At 43.0% G+C, this 15,894-nt stretch overlaps 1 protein-coding gene across 9 annotated transcripts in view; it reads left to right on the top strand.

Moving 5' to 3' along the window:
• ttll7 (tubulin tyrosine ligase-like family, member 7) overlaps positions 1 to 6,407 on the top strand; it is a 112,291-nt gene extending 105,884 nt beyond the window's left edge. For 6 of the 9 annotated variants that reach the window (XM_063496246.1, XM_063496245.1, XM_063496243.1 and 3 more), the window contains 3 exons: positions 13 to 116; positions 3,660 to 3,764; positions 4,573 to 4,682. In XM_063496246.1, the coding sequence (XP_063352316.1) occupies positions 13 to 116; positions 3,660 to 3,742 (187 nt within the window). In that variant the 3' untranslated portion in view covers positions 3,743 to 3,764; positions 4,573 to 4,682. Of the gene's footprint in view, positions 1 to 12; positions 117 to 3,659; positions 3,765 to 4,572 lie in introns of all 9 variants that reach the window. The other 3 variants (XM_063496248.1, XM_063496249.1, XM_063496247.1) reach the window with 3 other exon arrangements.
• Positions 6,408 to 15,894: the final 9,487 nt, after the last annotated feature.

The following is a 15,894-nucleotide window of genomic DNA, read 5'->3' as shown; positions in this document are numbered from 1 at the left end:
GTGTAAAAAAAGCTTCCCATTTGCTGCTGGACCAACCTCTACCCATGGCTCCACTCCTGCTGCTGTCGCTGCCGCTTCTTCCTCCTCCTCCTCCGTCTCTTCGCCCCTCGATGCAGGTCTCTGCTTGGTTTAGTTCCGCTAAACCCCCGCCCCCCCTCCCTTTCCCCGCCATCTTCCAGCACTGTCCCTACTCACTGCTTTCTGCTGCCTCCACCACCCTCACAGCTGTAACACAGGCTTGATCTCACTTGCCCAGAGATGGTTGCTTTGGCTGCACAACCAACAGTCTAGCATGGTCTCCTCTTCTGTCCCTCACTAGCATTTAATAAATAAGCCACGCTGAGATTAATTGATACAGCAAAAGAACAGGATGTGTTTTAAATGCTCAAATAGACCAAAACTGTGACAAAATGTGTTCAGAGGGAAAGAGGCGTATTCAGGCTGTTTGGAGCTCTGCTGGTCAACCCCGCAACCATTCGTCCAGCTTGCAGCGCATCACCCTTTTTTAACCACATGCTTTACAACTGCGCCTTTCACTCAGTGCTTTTTATCAAGAGCATCTCACCCCGAGTGCATTTTCAGTACGAGTGGCCTCGGCGGGAGCCGAGCGTCTCACCTGCACCGCATCAGTGCCATGATCAACCCTAAGCACCCCTCTCTTCTTGTCACAAGAAGGCAGAAATTGGCTCGGCTTCACATCGCGTGGCTTGCAGTTTCACGGCACAAGTGGCTCGCATCTCTCCATCAGGCATGCAGGGGACAGTTGCAACCCACCACCACTTCAGATAGCTGAGAAGCAATTAGGATTATTTTGTCATTGATGCATAAGCTTTTTATGAGAGGGTAAATTGTGTGTGTATGAGAGCGCGTGGGTGTGCATGCACATGTCATGTGACTGTTACACAACGATCATCAGTCCCTCTTCAGTAACTCGCACTCCACTAACCTCCAACTACTTTTCCTTTGCTCTATTCCCATCCAGCTGCACAGGAAATTTGGAGGATATGTCACTGTTTGATTGAGTTTATCTGTTTTTAAAGCAACATCTTCCACAAAAAGTGAAATTCACACTAAACTTTGGAAGGTGCTTGCTTTTGTTTTCTTTGGTGATGCGACATCAGCTGGACTAAACACACTGCATCTTTGCATGAGAGACAGATTGTGGATTTTGCTTCTCTCCATGTCTTAAATTAATATTTGCATCATTAAGGACACAAGTAATGACCATTATACCTAAACATTAGAATGTGGTTAATGGTTGCTTTAATTGAGACTTTTAAATAAATACATTGTTACTAATTACTTTACAATAATAAACTGAAGCTTTCAGAACTTTTCAGGCCTGAATTAGAAGAATTAAATACACTCTTCCACCTGCTGTTGTCAAAGACTACAACACTACAGTATAATAAGACCATATTCATTATTGACACTCATATTTCTTATTCCTCAAAGGCTGTTAAGGACATGTTTTTCATAGAATGATCCATTTGTATTTGGCTTTCCTTTTTAAATACAACATGTTATAGATAGCTAGCTATGATGGTCTCAAACAGTTTGCTATGCAACATTTAAATCACTGCATTGAATTTTGTACTGTAAATTCAACCCACTGTCTCATGTGCGTGCACACACATACACCAGCCTTTGTCACACATCAGCGTTGATCGGGTCCACGGGGTCTCCATTGTTGACCACACCTGCCTGCTCAAGTTCAAGCATCCTCCCCCCGAGAAGTGCCCCAATCAGGTGTGTCAACAGCCTGGCGGGGTTATAGGCAAGTCCTTCGTCCTGTGTGGGCAGATGAGAAGAAGTAGCCAAATAGCCCCGCTAATGACTTTCTTGTTAAGCTTGGAATTGCTGTCAATAACCAAAGACAATTTTCCCATGATGACAAAAGTTTCAGATCCTATTAACTTTCATTTGTCTGAAAACTGTGGCAGTAATTAGGGTTAATTGGGGTGTGGAGCTGAATGAGGGCTGCAGATAACCTTCAAGCCTCTTTTGTACCTCTTGGTTTCTGATTGCATCAGCTATCGCAGCAGTCTTCTTCTCCTTCCTCAGTCATGGTGTTTTGTTTTGTCGGGGCCTCTGTCATTTCACTGTGGCAGTTGCATTTTGATGGAGGACTTAAGATCGGCCTGTCAGGAGGAACTGCACTAGATTGTAGCATTGCATGTATGGATTGGTGCATAGAGTGTGTGCCTGTCAATTGATGAATTGAAGTAAAGCACAAGTGCATGAATGAGCCACAACCCACTGGCTTTCAAGCATGCACATTGTTGCCAGGACCTTCTTAACAATCAAACAGAGGACAAACCTGGAAGAAGCTGAACGAGGGTCCAATTAAATGCAGCCTGCAGAGATGACAGCCATTTGGACATGAGAAGATACCCCCCCTCATCTCACCCCATCTCACCCCTTGCCAGTATCACCACAGTGATTCTTTTTATGAGCTGAATATTCTCAAAGTGACTAGCCGAGGATCTCAGAGAACACACACTTGGCCCCTAATGAATGTTCAGTATTCAATTTTCTTATCTTTTTTTCCTCCCTCATGTCTTTTCTTGGAGTTTACAGCAAAAACTTTGGAAACGAAATGAAGCGTGACACTGCAAAGCTACAGAATTCCCGGTGGATGTAGGGTGAATCTTTACATGTTTTAAGGTGTCGAGCACAGAGATGAGAAACATAAGTAAAGCAGGAGTTAATCCAAAGGGTGGCACCCAAAACCGTGCTATAAAATCGTTAGAAGACTCTTTTAAGAGCGCACTTTGAGCTACCTGCTGGGAAAGGATGTGAAAGGCCGAGAGCAGAGCGTATCCTGCAAACCTCTCTGGGGTTTAAGTGGAGAACTTTGAGATGAAGTGTCGGACTGAGCCATTGTTCAGCCGAGTCCAGTCGCAGATGAAGATGATGTGCTGGAGGGATACCTGCGGCCCACTTGAAGCCGTTTCAAGGACACTCTCATTGGAGTAAATCAAGTTAATTTGAATCCCTCCTAACTCTCCTGGGTCTGGGGCTGTGTTGAAACAGATGCCCTTAGCGACATGCCTTTTTTTTTTTTTCCTCCCCTTTTCCGGTCGACTTCAGAAGAAGCTGCTCAGCTAATTTGTCCAAGAGCTATTTCACAAGAAACGAGGGCTGTCAGAGAAAAAGTGTGCTATCGCTGCACTGGCTTAAAAGGAGATATTATTTCTTCGCTCTGTAATCCTCAGCGCCAGTGGCTCCCTTTTGATTAGATTGTCACATCTTAAGAGCTTCCATAGGGACCATTCCCTTTGACCATTGTACTCATTTAACTAAACGAATATTAGATGTATTTTTATTATTAGCTTAGGATTTTTGCCGCGGATATAGCAATAAGATCGCATAATGTCTAATATCACCATATGAAAAGTGTGCTGGGAAAGCCCATAAATGTAAATCTTGTTGTAAGCGATCAGTCTAGAAGAATCCAAGCATCCCGTCTCATGTCTTCTGAACGCTACCCTAACATTTGCATAACCTTCAGTTAACCTTGTCCAGGATCCCGATCATCTCATCTGACATTTCTCTGACAACCATACCTGACTCATTTCCCTTAACTAAGGAAGATGGAAGCAGGGTTCAGCCCTCGCCTTGACTCTGTCTCAACCTGACACTGGTCTCATTCTCAGGTACTGGAACGCTGTTAGCAGGAGCTGCCTCACTGCTCTGTCTCGGTGGAAGGTGTCATAGAAAAGTCTTAGAAAGGTACTGACGTCTATGCCTCGGAATGATAGGTGAGGATTTTATGTTCATGATACCAAATAATGTAAGGATCAAAGCTGAAAAAACCCAAAAAACAGTTGTACTGAGAGAAAAGACAGTCGGTATGAGGTCCATGATTTATTACTGTACGAGCAGATGCATAATTACTGCATATAACCTAATTAAACAGGAGAGCTCTGTGTGTATGATACTTTAGATTTGGTACATTACACAAAACTGGAGCTGAAAAGATTAAAAGATTAGAACATAAATCATTATTTTGATAAACGCAAGAATCGCCAAGCAAAGAGAAGAAAGCCAAATGTTTATTATTTTCAGCTTTTTCAATGTGAAGATTTTTTATTTGTTTGTTTTGGTTATTTGCGATTTAAAAAAGACTATTTGGGACTTTTGGACCGTTGAACTAACAAAACCAAACATCCGAAGATGTCATCTTGGTCCGTGGTGATATGTACAACTGGCATTTTTAACTTTCTTCTGGAATTTTCTAAAAAAAAATAACGTAGCTGTTTTAAAAAGTGCTGCAGTTCACGGATCTCACAAGTCTCCAGTTTTTCATTTTTTCTACACTTTTTCCCTTTTCTTTCCTTTTCTTTCTTTTTTTAATCTTCAAATTTCCAAGCAAATATTAAAGTTGAATTGTGCAAATGGAGATGGTCATAAGTGGTAGAACCATTAATGAAAAGTTGGCTATATGCTGTCTCAGTGCCTACTCAGGCGCCCCGACCTCTAAATTGTGACCTTTGCATGACTAATCCTCTCATTATGTTCATCCTCTCTCCTAATCCCTCCGTCCCTCGCTCTTGTCCGTCTGTCCAGGTATCTGCTGCCAGTGACCTCCCAGTTCATCATGAAGTGGCCTTCGTCCAGCTTTGGCAGCATCTCCTCAGCCGTGCCACGCTCCCGTAACCTTTTTGCCGCCAGGATGGGCCACTTCTGAGGTCACCGTGGCAACCCTGGCCTTTTGACCTCCCCTCTCCTCCCCAACCTCGCCTCCCTTGACTTTTTTAACCCAGCCAAACCCAGATCTTAGGTGTCCTGGTATAGATCTGAATTTGGTGCTGCTCTGGACCCCAGGATGGGGCCTCGTTTTGGCCCAGTCTCCTTGTGGAAGATCAACAAAGCAAGGCTGGATGATTTGGGATCACTAAAGGGAGCTGCTCACTCTGCTCAGCAGACCACCATTACCCTCGGTCCCCTCCCTCTAGCCCCTCGAATGCCAGGCGATGGGCTTGCCCCTCGTTTCTCATTGTAACTGCTGTATTATACTCACTGTACAGTTACAAGTCATGGTACTGTAAAAGAAAATAATAACAAACACTAAAACAATGCAAGGATTATTTATTTATGTACTTATTTATTTTCTAAGGTTTTTCCATGACTGCAGTGAATGCTGATGCATAATGCACATGGACTAACGAAGCTATCCATCATTTAAATAAAAAAAAAAAAGTGGATGTACAAATCTTATTTTTGCCGACTATAATCAGTTATTTTGTTTCCATTTTCTGAAATGTTGAAATGTTATTTATTTCGTAACTTATAAGAGAGGCTTTATGTTAACAACGGTCACTTTATGTTCTAGCTTTTGGAGGTTTTTTGCAGTCCAGATGTGGTGCCCGGAGGACCCGAAAACGGGTCGCCTTTTGAATGCTAACGCTTCATGTGTTCCCTGTGTGATATTATTAAGTGCAGCACTATTGAGCAACACAACGGTTAGAATGTCAGTGTAGTAAAGCCAAGCCTATTTGCCTCTTTAGAGAATGAGACAACTTTAATGCCACAGCATCAAGAGCCAAACCTCTCAGAGAGCGCACACCAGTTCCTAATATGCACTTTGCAGTTTGTAACAGAGAGAGAAAAGTGGCTGCACATTAGTAGTGCTTGCATGCCTAGATTTTAGTCCCTTTAGACTCTGATGTAGTGGTTAGACAAAGGAGCTGCATTTGGAATATACTTGAAGTTCTGCGTTGACATTAATTATTCTCGTCTTCTTTGTGTTTGGCTGCACTGAAAAGAAGACACTTCACTTTTATATTTGTCGTCTCGAGTTTGGATGCGTTAGGGATGACGAGGATCTGTTGCACGATTTAGAGATTGTTCGACACGCTGAATTACTTGGCTGATCTGTTCAAATGTACTGTACTGTAACAGCAGAGATTTGGCTGGGATGAGTAGCTACAGCCTCCCCCCCCCAACACCCACCACCGCACTGTAGTTAAGTGCTTGGGATTTCACAGATGTGCCAATAATACGCACGTCTGCATCATGTGTTAGTTGACTTTTATTTAAGGTTAATGTGTCATGAACTACTGTAAGCCTTCGGTTAAATGATTAAATGTTAATAGGGAGAAACATTGTGTTCCATGTTTAGTAGTTTACTATGTGTACTAGCCCATGAGTTGATAACTAGAATTTCAAAGATGGTAGTCTGTACGCTACGGTGCAGTGTGCATTTTGTAACAATTTTGACTAACAAGTGTAGCAGCAATGCTGCGCTAAATCTGCTCAAACTGAACTCTCCCCTCGTCCCCAACATCCGTTCATAATGCCAAACATTTTTATTTTGCCTGATTGATTTGTCTTATTTAAGAGCCGTACTTTTTCATTGGAGGTATGAGATTTTTAATTTTACATAGCAATAAAATATTTAAACAAACTGATTTCACCTTTTTTGTCATTCATTAATATTATTATTACTTTTTTACACTATTTTAAAAAGTGGCAGTGTAGTTACAGATTGTGCTCTGCTTTTCTTTTCAATCAAATTTAGCCTTGGTACTGAATTGGAAAAATTACAGAGAAAGCAGATTAAATGGAAGATTGTGAAAAGGAGACGCAATAAGCTGAGTATGACTTACATTTTAAAAAAGAAAATGTTAAGAGGAGTTTTGCTTTTACAACCCCGTCCCCGAACCCTTGAAAGCCACATGAAAATGGGAAATAGGTGCAGCAAAGTCTGAAAAACTTCAAAGTCAATATTTGTTATGACCATCAATTCAATTCAATTCAGTTTGTTTTATATAGCACCAAATCAGAACAGCTTTGTAATGTGACAATTCTACAATAATAAAGAGAAAACCCCAAAATCAGATGACCTGCTACGAGCCAGCACTCGGCAACAGTGTGACGGAAAAACTCCCGTTTGACAGGAAGAAACCTCCGGCAGAACCAGGCTCAGGGAGGGGCGGCCATCGGCCACAAAGAGTTCTCTAGGCTTCTCCAAGGACATTCAAAGCTCTTCTTTGGATGTTGGCTGCCTTTTGTTCCAGTCTCTGTCGAGATGACCTTTCATCAGTGCTTCGATAATGTTGAGGTCTGAGCTAATCCATGACTGATAGTGCTCCATTTTCTACCCATTTATGCATTTACTGCAGTGGCTGAAAAATGAAAACTTTAATCTCTAATCTGATTGCACTTTTTTCTTAAACTCAGCAGATCCCCAACACCGCACGCTGAAATGCTCATGACAGAGCCTCTGCCTTGTTTCACAGATGACTGTAGACACTCACTGTTGTACCTCTTCTACATATTGACAACGATTTGACCCCAAAACTTCTAATTTGTATTCATCAGTCCATCAGACCTGCTGCCACTGATTTTCAGCCCAGTTCTCGTGTAATCTGGCGTACCTCAGCCTTTCCTCCCTGGTTCCTTAAGAATGGCTTCATGAAAACCGCCCTTCCACTGAGAGCATTTCTGATGAGGCTTCAGTGAACAGTAGATGGATCAACTGAAGAGACAGATGCATCTCTTGAGTCCTGTGTCAAGTCTTTGCTGTATTTTCTTCTTAAGGGCATGACTTTCAGATCCCGTTCACCTGCTGTAGATCAATTCTAAATTCAAGCTCGACACTTCTTCTTTTGTCTTCCACTTGTTCAGTTCTCTCAAAAGATTTAAGAACACACTGCACACTATGCTGAGCTATGCCAAGTTTTTTTGGCTAATAGCTCTTTGGGAATCACCTTGCTGTTAAAAAATACTATTTTATGCCTGTCAAACTGAGTTATCTTTGGCATTTTTCATAGATTCAGCTAAAGAGATTGAAAAAAAAGATGTTTTGTTTTTTTGTGAGAGGCTGCTAAGATGCAGTTTAGTCCTTTACTGAGTTTTTTCTGTTATATGTAAACACACAACAATGTGCAACACTGCTCATTCCTTGTATTTGGTGCCTTTTTTTGTGCCTGAATGATTCAAAAATTTGTGTTAAGTGACTTAACATAAAAACATTCCTGTGAAAATTATCAGCTACAAGGACTGGACTGAAAATGAGTGGAAAAAGCAAGAAAAGAAAAACTCTGAACGTATTACTCCAGACCACTTAAAAATTACAGGTGGCTCCATAGTGTGGCGGTTATACATTTGCAAATGAAAACAAACAAATGATTCCCAGTTTGATCCCGGGATAAGACATCAATCCATTTGGGGGATGCATCAGGAAAAAAGCCAAGTGTAAAAAGTCCAACCAATCAAAATATGCAGAGCTACCCGCTGTGTCAACCTCTTGGGAATAAAGGAGCATATAAAAACTGACAAGTCTGGCTCCTTGGATGCAAACAGTACTGTACAGGTGGACAGGACCCTCTATTTCTTGCAGTAACTGAGTCAAATACTGTTGTGGTATTTGAGTTGATGGATTACTTTTTACGTTTTCGAAGGCGACTCTGAACGACTCATGTAAACTTTTTTTCTCTCCTAAAGTATCTGCCTTATTTAACTTTTGAACTGTAGCATGTAGTTTAGGGTATCAAACAGCCATTCACTGCTGGGGTTGGTTTCCAGGCTAAACACATAATTAGCTGCTCAGCTGCAGCGCTTTTAACAGCATCTAAATGTAAATGCAAATGTCACTCGGGTCTGGTTAGATGCTGGTGTGGTCCTCACTCTTCACAAACACACTGTCTGCCCGTGACACAGGAGAACAGCTTTCTTTACTTTGGCTCTCGCTCCCTGCTGTAGTGCTGACACTTTGGCAGCAGCTGGCGGGATGCCAATCAAACGCACCCCCTCCAGTCAGCTGAGAGGAGGAGAAACACTCCTGGAGGACCTTTTTTTTTCTTGCCTTAAATTGTACAAAACTGTCAACAATAAACACAAAGTCAGACTTTTTTGTGATGACTAAGTGGGAGTGGGGTGACTAAATTTGCTTTTAGCTTTCAGAGCCTGAACACAACCTAACCACGACATCAAGTTCAGGCTAATTACTGCAGATGAGTGTAAACAAAAAAAAAATGCTGTGAAGTAACTTAATGGCCTGCCACGAGTCTGGGAACTCGAGGTGTGGATAACTTTGTCTCTTATGCTGACCTGAGACAGTTATGTTATAATTGAGCGAGAACCATTAAGTCAAAAATCTGTGGGTGTTGAAATGGAAAGTGAAAAGAAAAAAAACAAACAAACAGGCAAATTCAAGTGTAACTAAGTGCAAACACTTAATTTAAGTGCTGCTGTACTCTAATGGTTTTCAAACTTCCTGTCCATTCGATATCCATGTGGGCTAACCTCCAAGTGATATTACATTTCACAGCAGAGGCCGTGCTGGACAGGTGACACTCCTGACCCGCCACTTGCCTCAGAAATGAGAGCGTGTGTCCATCAGCTATTTCTTGTTCTGTCTTGACCTGTAGATACCCTGCACTGTCTGTGTGTGTGGCGACAGAGGACAGAGCCAGTTTTATTTAGACCTGTAACAGCAGCTAACCTTACAGATTCTTGTGCCCTTTCTACCTCGCCCTCCCCGTTCCTGTCAACAGAAGAGTTGCAGGGCGTGACCTTGAGGCCCTCTGGCCTTCGCCTTGGCCACGGCCCCCACAACCAGACGAGAGCAGGGGCAGTGACTGTCTGGCTCTGCGACCCTGCCGCGCCATCCAAAAATACCCCCACCCCCACCCCACCCCCCCTTGCAATGGGACTGCACTGTTCAGTCCTGACCTTTCTATCCGTCACTCCCCTCATCCCCATCCCCACTGATTGCTCCATCCCTTTCTCCCCCTACCTGTGTGTGGTCCAGGCAGCTTTGCAGCCAGAGTCCAGCCTGGATTTTTTTCTTTCTTTCTTTTTTGAGCTAAACCCAGATGACCCAGTTTCGGGGCCCTAAGCCGACCTCTTCGGCTTGGAGAGTACAAAAGCGACTGGGAGCTGTTTGAGAGGTGGATGGTTCAGATGAGATAAGGAAGCACACTCTGGTGCAAAACACAGATGGCAAGGCTTCAAATCTGCTCTTAATCCACTATTCCAAATGACATGGAGGGAAAAGAGCAGCGTGGTTTATTCTGTAATTATGACTGCCTGAGCGAGGTGTCCAGAAACACGGATGCCCTCCTTTTTCTTTCAATCGAAGCTTTAAAAGTGGAGCTTGTAGTGGTCTGTGTGCATTCGAATAACAAAAGTGACCTTTCTTATCAGACAAATATTGCCTGTTTACTGCCTGTGTATGACATGGGGTTTGTGTGTGTGGATTATGACTCTGTCCTACCAATGGGGTGTGTAATGGCAGCATGCGCTGTACACTTAAGCCAAAGCATTATGACCACCCTTGCCTTATTTGCTGTTGGTCCTCTGCTTGCTGCCAAAATAGCTCTGACCCACACAGGCAAGTCTTCTGCAAGTGCCCCGTGGTATCTGGCAACAGGAAATTAGCAGCAAATCCTTTAAGTCCTGAAAGGTGTGAGGTGCAGCTGCCGCAGATAAGACTTGTTCTGACACATCCTCTATTGCAAGTTAATGGTTTGTCCCTCCTTGGAGACATGTTGGTAGGAAATCACTGTTGCTGACTAGGGGGGCCATACGTTTTGCTGTTTCAGAGCGGCTCTGACCACAGACCGTATGTCCCTCCCTGAGCCTGGTTCTGCCGGATGTTTCTCGCTGTTTAAAGGAAGTTTTGTCTTCCCACTGTCACCAAAGTGCTTGCTCATAGGGGGTCATATGATTGTTGGGTTTTTCTCTGTATGTATTATTGTAGGGTCTATCTTACAATATAAAGCCCCTTGAGGTGACTGTTGTTGTGATTTGGCGCTGTATAAATTGAATTGAATTGAATATAAAAAATGGACATAACCAACATCTCCCACTCAGGCCTGTCACTCGGTTTGAATGGGGTGATGCCACGTGTTGCTGAACTGAATTACAGATCTGGTGCTTCGATTTGCTCATGCTAAAAGTTCTGAAGCATCAGCCATACTATACAAATATCATGAGATAGCATCATGGTTACCTGTGCAGTTTGGTGTCATAATGTGGGAGAAGTTGATCACTGCAGTGAACAATTAACCTGGTCTGGACAAACAGAGTTACTAACAGGAAGCTAGCTTGGCTGATGCTATCTGCTAATCAAAGTGTAGCTAACTTTCCTTGTGATGATTTGTTATCATTGCCATGACGATATCGTGGGCAGAGACACCCCCAAACATCCGAATCGTCCACAGTCATGAGTTAAACCCATGCCTCTGTGTGAGTTCTCTCTAACATATTTAAGCATCTCAAACACAGAGATGTCCAGCTTAGATTTTAGAGCTAGAATAGAGTAAATGAGGAAATGATCCAAGTCTACGGTGGCCCTGAGAGGCCAAACACACAACTTAAGAAAACACCAGCAATAAGAAAAACGCTGCAAAAGCACACAAAACACAACGGAAATAGGAAAAAAGAAAACAGAAATAGGAAAAAACAGATTTCCAAAAGCACAAGGGAAGTGTTTCTGGGGAAACAATAACCCGACGGACCAGTTGCAGGAATCAAAATATGCTAAGACACTTAAAAGAAGTGGAGGATCTATCGGTTTTGTGAGGAAAGAAAAGATGAGAGGTACGTGTGTTAGCCTAACTATTAGCCTAAAAATCCGTCATCAGTATTATATGAATCATGATAAAACACGACCTAGCATGTTTTGGGTTCCTGGTGACTGCCACTAACCTCCAGCAACCACCAGTTTCCCGTACTGACTGACGGTTACCGCAGGGTGGGAGGGGTTTACTGACTGCTTTCTAGACCTCTGTGAGCAGCCTCAGTTTCACAGCAGCTACTAAGGTTAGGCTGAGCTAGAGGAAAAAGCGTGCAGGTAGAAATGAACTATAAAGACAAAAAGCAATTCTCTGGATAATGCTTTGAGTTTTCACGCAGGAGTTTTCTTGGATTGACTCGCTTTTATTGCAAGCCTCAAGTGGGCATTAGAGGAACTGCATTGTTTTTCTACAGGAGCTTCATTTCTGAGGCTGTCGCTCGTCTCTGACCCTGACATATGGCTATAATGACTTTGCCCTTGTTAAAGTTGCTTAGTCCTTTACTGTCCATTTCCACCACATCCAATTCACTACAATAACTGATTCTACACTAGCTCTGTAATACTCTGTGTTCCCCACATGTGGTGCTGTGAAAAGAAAATCAATTATATTTTGGCTCATTGTTGTATGTGTGTGTGTAGCATGTTCACATAAGTTGTATTTTATTAGTTTTTCAGGCCTCACACCTGCCTCACTGTCCTGACATCATCCGAGTGTGTGTGTGTTTTTATGTGTATTCTCACTGGGACACACACGTTGCAGTGCATTATGTGTGGTGCCTTGATAGCAACATCTTTGCTCTCAGCAGGGATCCTGCATGTAACTGACACATAAACAAACACATGCACGCCACGGAGCCTGGACGGTCTCATCCCGCCGGCTCGAGTTATTTACTGCATGTGCGCTTCTGCCTCTCCGCAACAAATTGGTATTTTCAGAGTAAAGTTTTTATTTTCATATATTTTACAGATGAGCAAAAATTTTAAACTGGGTGTAAAATTATTTAAATAAGAGGTCTCCGTTCACTTCCCTGGGAAACTGATTAGCCGTTTTGCCTCGACTTTTCCCCGCATTCAGCCGCTGCTCTGATTTATTACCACAAAGTAATGCGATCAATCAAAGAGTGTGACCTGCTGAGCTGAATCAGACAGATCCTGATGCATCTCATCCCATCATTAATGTAGTTAACTAGATTATGGTCTGAACAGTTTGCTCACTCTTTAAATAGAACGGCTCTGCTGTGAGCATTAGCGCATCTGCTAATTTTCTCCAGATTTTAATATATATATATGATAACGGCTCCTCTGAAGTTAGTGGAGGGATCTCTTTACTTCTTCTTTATTTCTATAATAACCTGTGGCAGGCTGTGCAGTAATGCTATAAAAATGGGACACAGGATAGGATAATCCTATTATTCCTCAGATGAGTGTCTGTAGGAGCAGTGCTCAAACACAAAGTGCGTGATTACCAACAATTTAAATAACGGCCTAATAGATTAGGTCATTAATTGAATGGTTAGAGCCTTTTCATATTTGCTTCAACAATTCTTTATAAATGTCACACAACACACTTTTAAATTTTTTCCTGTTTCCATTTTGGAAACTCACATTTCACTGTTTCTACAGTCACGAGAAACGACTGAGAGGGGATTTCTCAGCTGGTCCAAAGGCAGCAGCTCGGCTGCTAACAACGCTTAGACATCAGCCCTATTCTTGCTCCCCTTCAGTTTCTTCCAGTGAAATTCAAAAGTAATATAAAAATGTTATCAATATCACATAAAGCCCCAAAAGGCCAGTGTACTGTGTATACAGCAGTAGCTACTAAACTTTGGAACAGGCCTATTCGATCGCCTGAATCTGTGGTTTCTGTGCTGAAAACTCATTTCTGTTTGCACTTCTTTAACCTTTTTCCCAGTTTTTTGTAGCTGCTTGTTCTTCTAATATGTGTGCATAGGACTGTGTATGCAGGAATGAACCAAAACCATGTGTTTGTACGTTTGAATATGTACAAGACAACCTATTATTAATATCTGTACAATTTTGAACTACTGGTTAGAGCTAAACTTCCTACAAGTTGTGCAGCTGTTTTCCAGAAGTGGAATGATTGTACAGCATATGTCTTTAATGACTTTAAAAAACAAGAATTGGTCGCACAAGTTTGAATTTATTTTAGACTTTTCTAATCCACACAGGATCACATATATACACTGAACAAAATTATAAATGCAACACTTATGTTTTTGCTCCCATTTTTGATGAGCTGAACTCAAACATCTGAAACATTTTCTACATACACAAAGGACCCATGACTCTCAAATATTGTTCACAAATCTGTCTACATGTGTGTTAGTGAGCACTTCTCCTTTGCTGAGATAATCCATCCCACCTCACAGGTGTGGCATATCAAGGGGCTGATACGACAGCATGAATATTGCACAGGTGTGCCTTAGACAATAAAAGGCCACCCTGAAATGTGCAGTTTGATCAAACAGCACAGTGCCACAGATGTCACAACCTTTGAGGGAGCGTGCAATTGGCATGCTGACTGCAGGAATGTCTACCAGGCGATCGTGGCTCAAGAGTTGGGAGTTCGCCTTGTAATCGGAAGGTTGCCAGTTCGAGCCCCGGCTTGGACAGTTTCGGTCGTTGTGTCCTTGGGCAAGACACTTCACCCGTTGCCTACTGGTGGTGGTCAGAGGGCCCGGTGGCGCCAGTGTCCGGCAGCCTCGCCTCTGTCAGTGCGCCCCAGGGTGGCTGTGGCTACAATGTAGCTTGCCATCACCAGTGTGTGAATGGGTGGATGACTGGATATGTAAAGCGCTTTGGTGTCCTTAGGACTATTAAAGCGCTATATAAATACAGGCCATTTACCATTTTACCAGTGCCTGTGAAAAGAATGTTCATTTCTGTGCCATAAGCCATCTTCAAAGGCATTTCAGAGAATTTGGCAGTACATCCAATCAGCCTCACAACCGCAGACCACGTGTATTCACACCAGCCCAGGACCTCCACATCCAGCATGTTCACCTCCAGGATCGCCTGAGACCAGCCACCTGGACAGCTGCAGCAACAATCAGTTTGCATAACCAAAGAATTTCTGCACAAACTGTTAGAAGCCGTCTCAGGGAAGATCATCTGCATGCTCGTCGCCCTCATCGGGGTCTGGACCCGACTGTAGTTCGTCGTCGTAACCGACTTGGGTGGGCAAACACTCACATTCGATGGCGTTTGGCACGTTGGAGAGGCGTTCTGTTTACAGATGAGTCCCAGTTTTCACTGTTTAGGGCAGATGGCAGACAGCGTGTGTGGCGTCGTGTGGGTGAGCGGTTTACTGATGTCAACGTTGTGGATCGAGTGGCCCATGGTGGCGGTGGGGTTCTGGTATGGGCAGGCGTATGTTATGAACAATGAACACAGGTACATTTTATTGATGGCATTTTGAATGCACAGAGCATTCATCCACGACCATCACCTCATGTAACAGCATGATAATGCATGGCCCCATATTGCAAGATTCTTGCATGGCCAGCATACTCACCAGACATGTCACCCATTGAGCATGTTTGGGATGCTCTGGATCGGCGTATACGACAGCGTGTTCCAGTTCCTGCCAATATTCAGCAACTTCGCACAGCTATTGAAGAGGAGTGGACCAACATTCCACAGGCCACGATCAACAACCTGATCAACTCTATGCGACGGAGATGTGCTGCCCTGCGTGAGGCAAATGGTGGCCACACCAGATACTGACTGGTTTTCTGCCCCCCCCCATAAAGCACAACTGTGCACATTTCAGAGTGGCCTTTTATTGTGGGCAGTCTAAGGCACACCTGTGCAATATTCATGCTGTCTAATCAGCCCCTTGATATGCCACACCTGTGAGGTGGGATGGATTATCTTGGTGAAGGGAAAGTGCTCACTAACACAGATTTATAAAGATTTGAGAAGAATATTTGAGAGTCATGGGTCTTTTGTGTATGTAGAACATACACCCCTACTAATATTTGATTAAATGTCCTTTAGCAAGTTGCACGTAGACCAGGTACTTGTGTTATCCATCAACAAGCTTCTGGCATAATTCTTGGTGGAGAACAGCTGAAAGAAGTTATTTAAATCCAAACACTCTGTTTTATTTTGAACAGAATCAACTTAATTTAAACTTTCTTTCAGAAGGTTTGATGCGGAGCTGAAACAGGTCAATGAATCTATTCGCTGATCATTTATGAACATGTGCAATATTAGCTGATTTCTGCTTTTCCATATTGTCTGACAGTAAAACTGTTCAGTGAGAAATTAACTTATGATTAAAATATGTTTTCTGCAGGGTATACCAAATGTTGATGTTTTTTGTTGTTGGTTTTTTT

Source organism: Pelmatolapia mariae, linkage group LG15, assembly GCF_036321145.2.
Source record: "Pelmatolapia mariae isolate MD_Pm_ZW linkage group LG15, Pm_UMD_F_2, whole genome shotgun sequence".
Classification (NCBI taxonomy): Eukaryota; Metazoa; Chordata; class Actinopteri; order Cichliformes; family Cichlidae; genus Pelmatolapia; species Pelmatolapia mariae.
The sequence above is the reverse complement of the archived record's forward strand: the minus strand, read 5'-3'. Positions and strand labels throughout refer to the sequence as shown.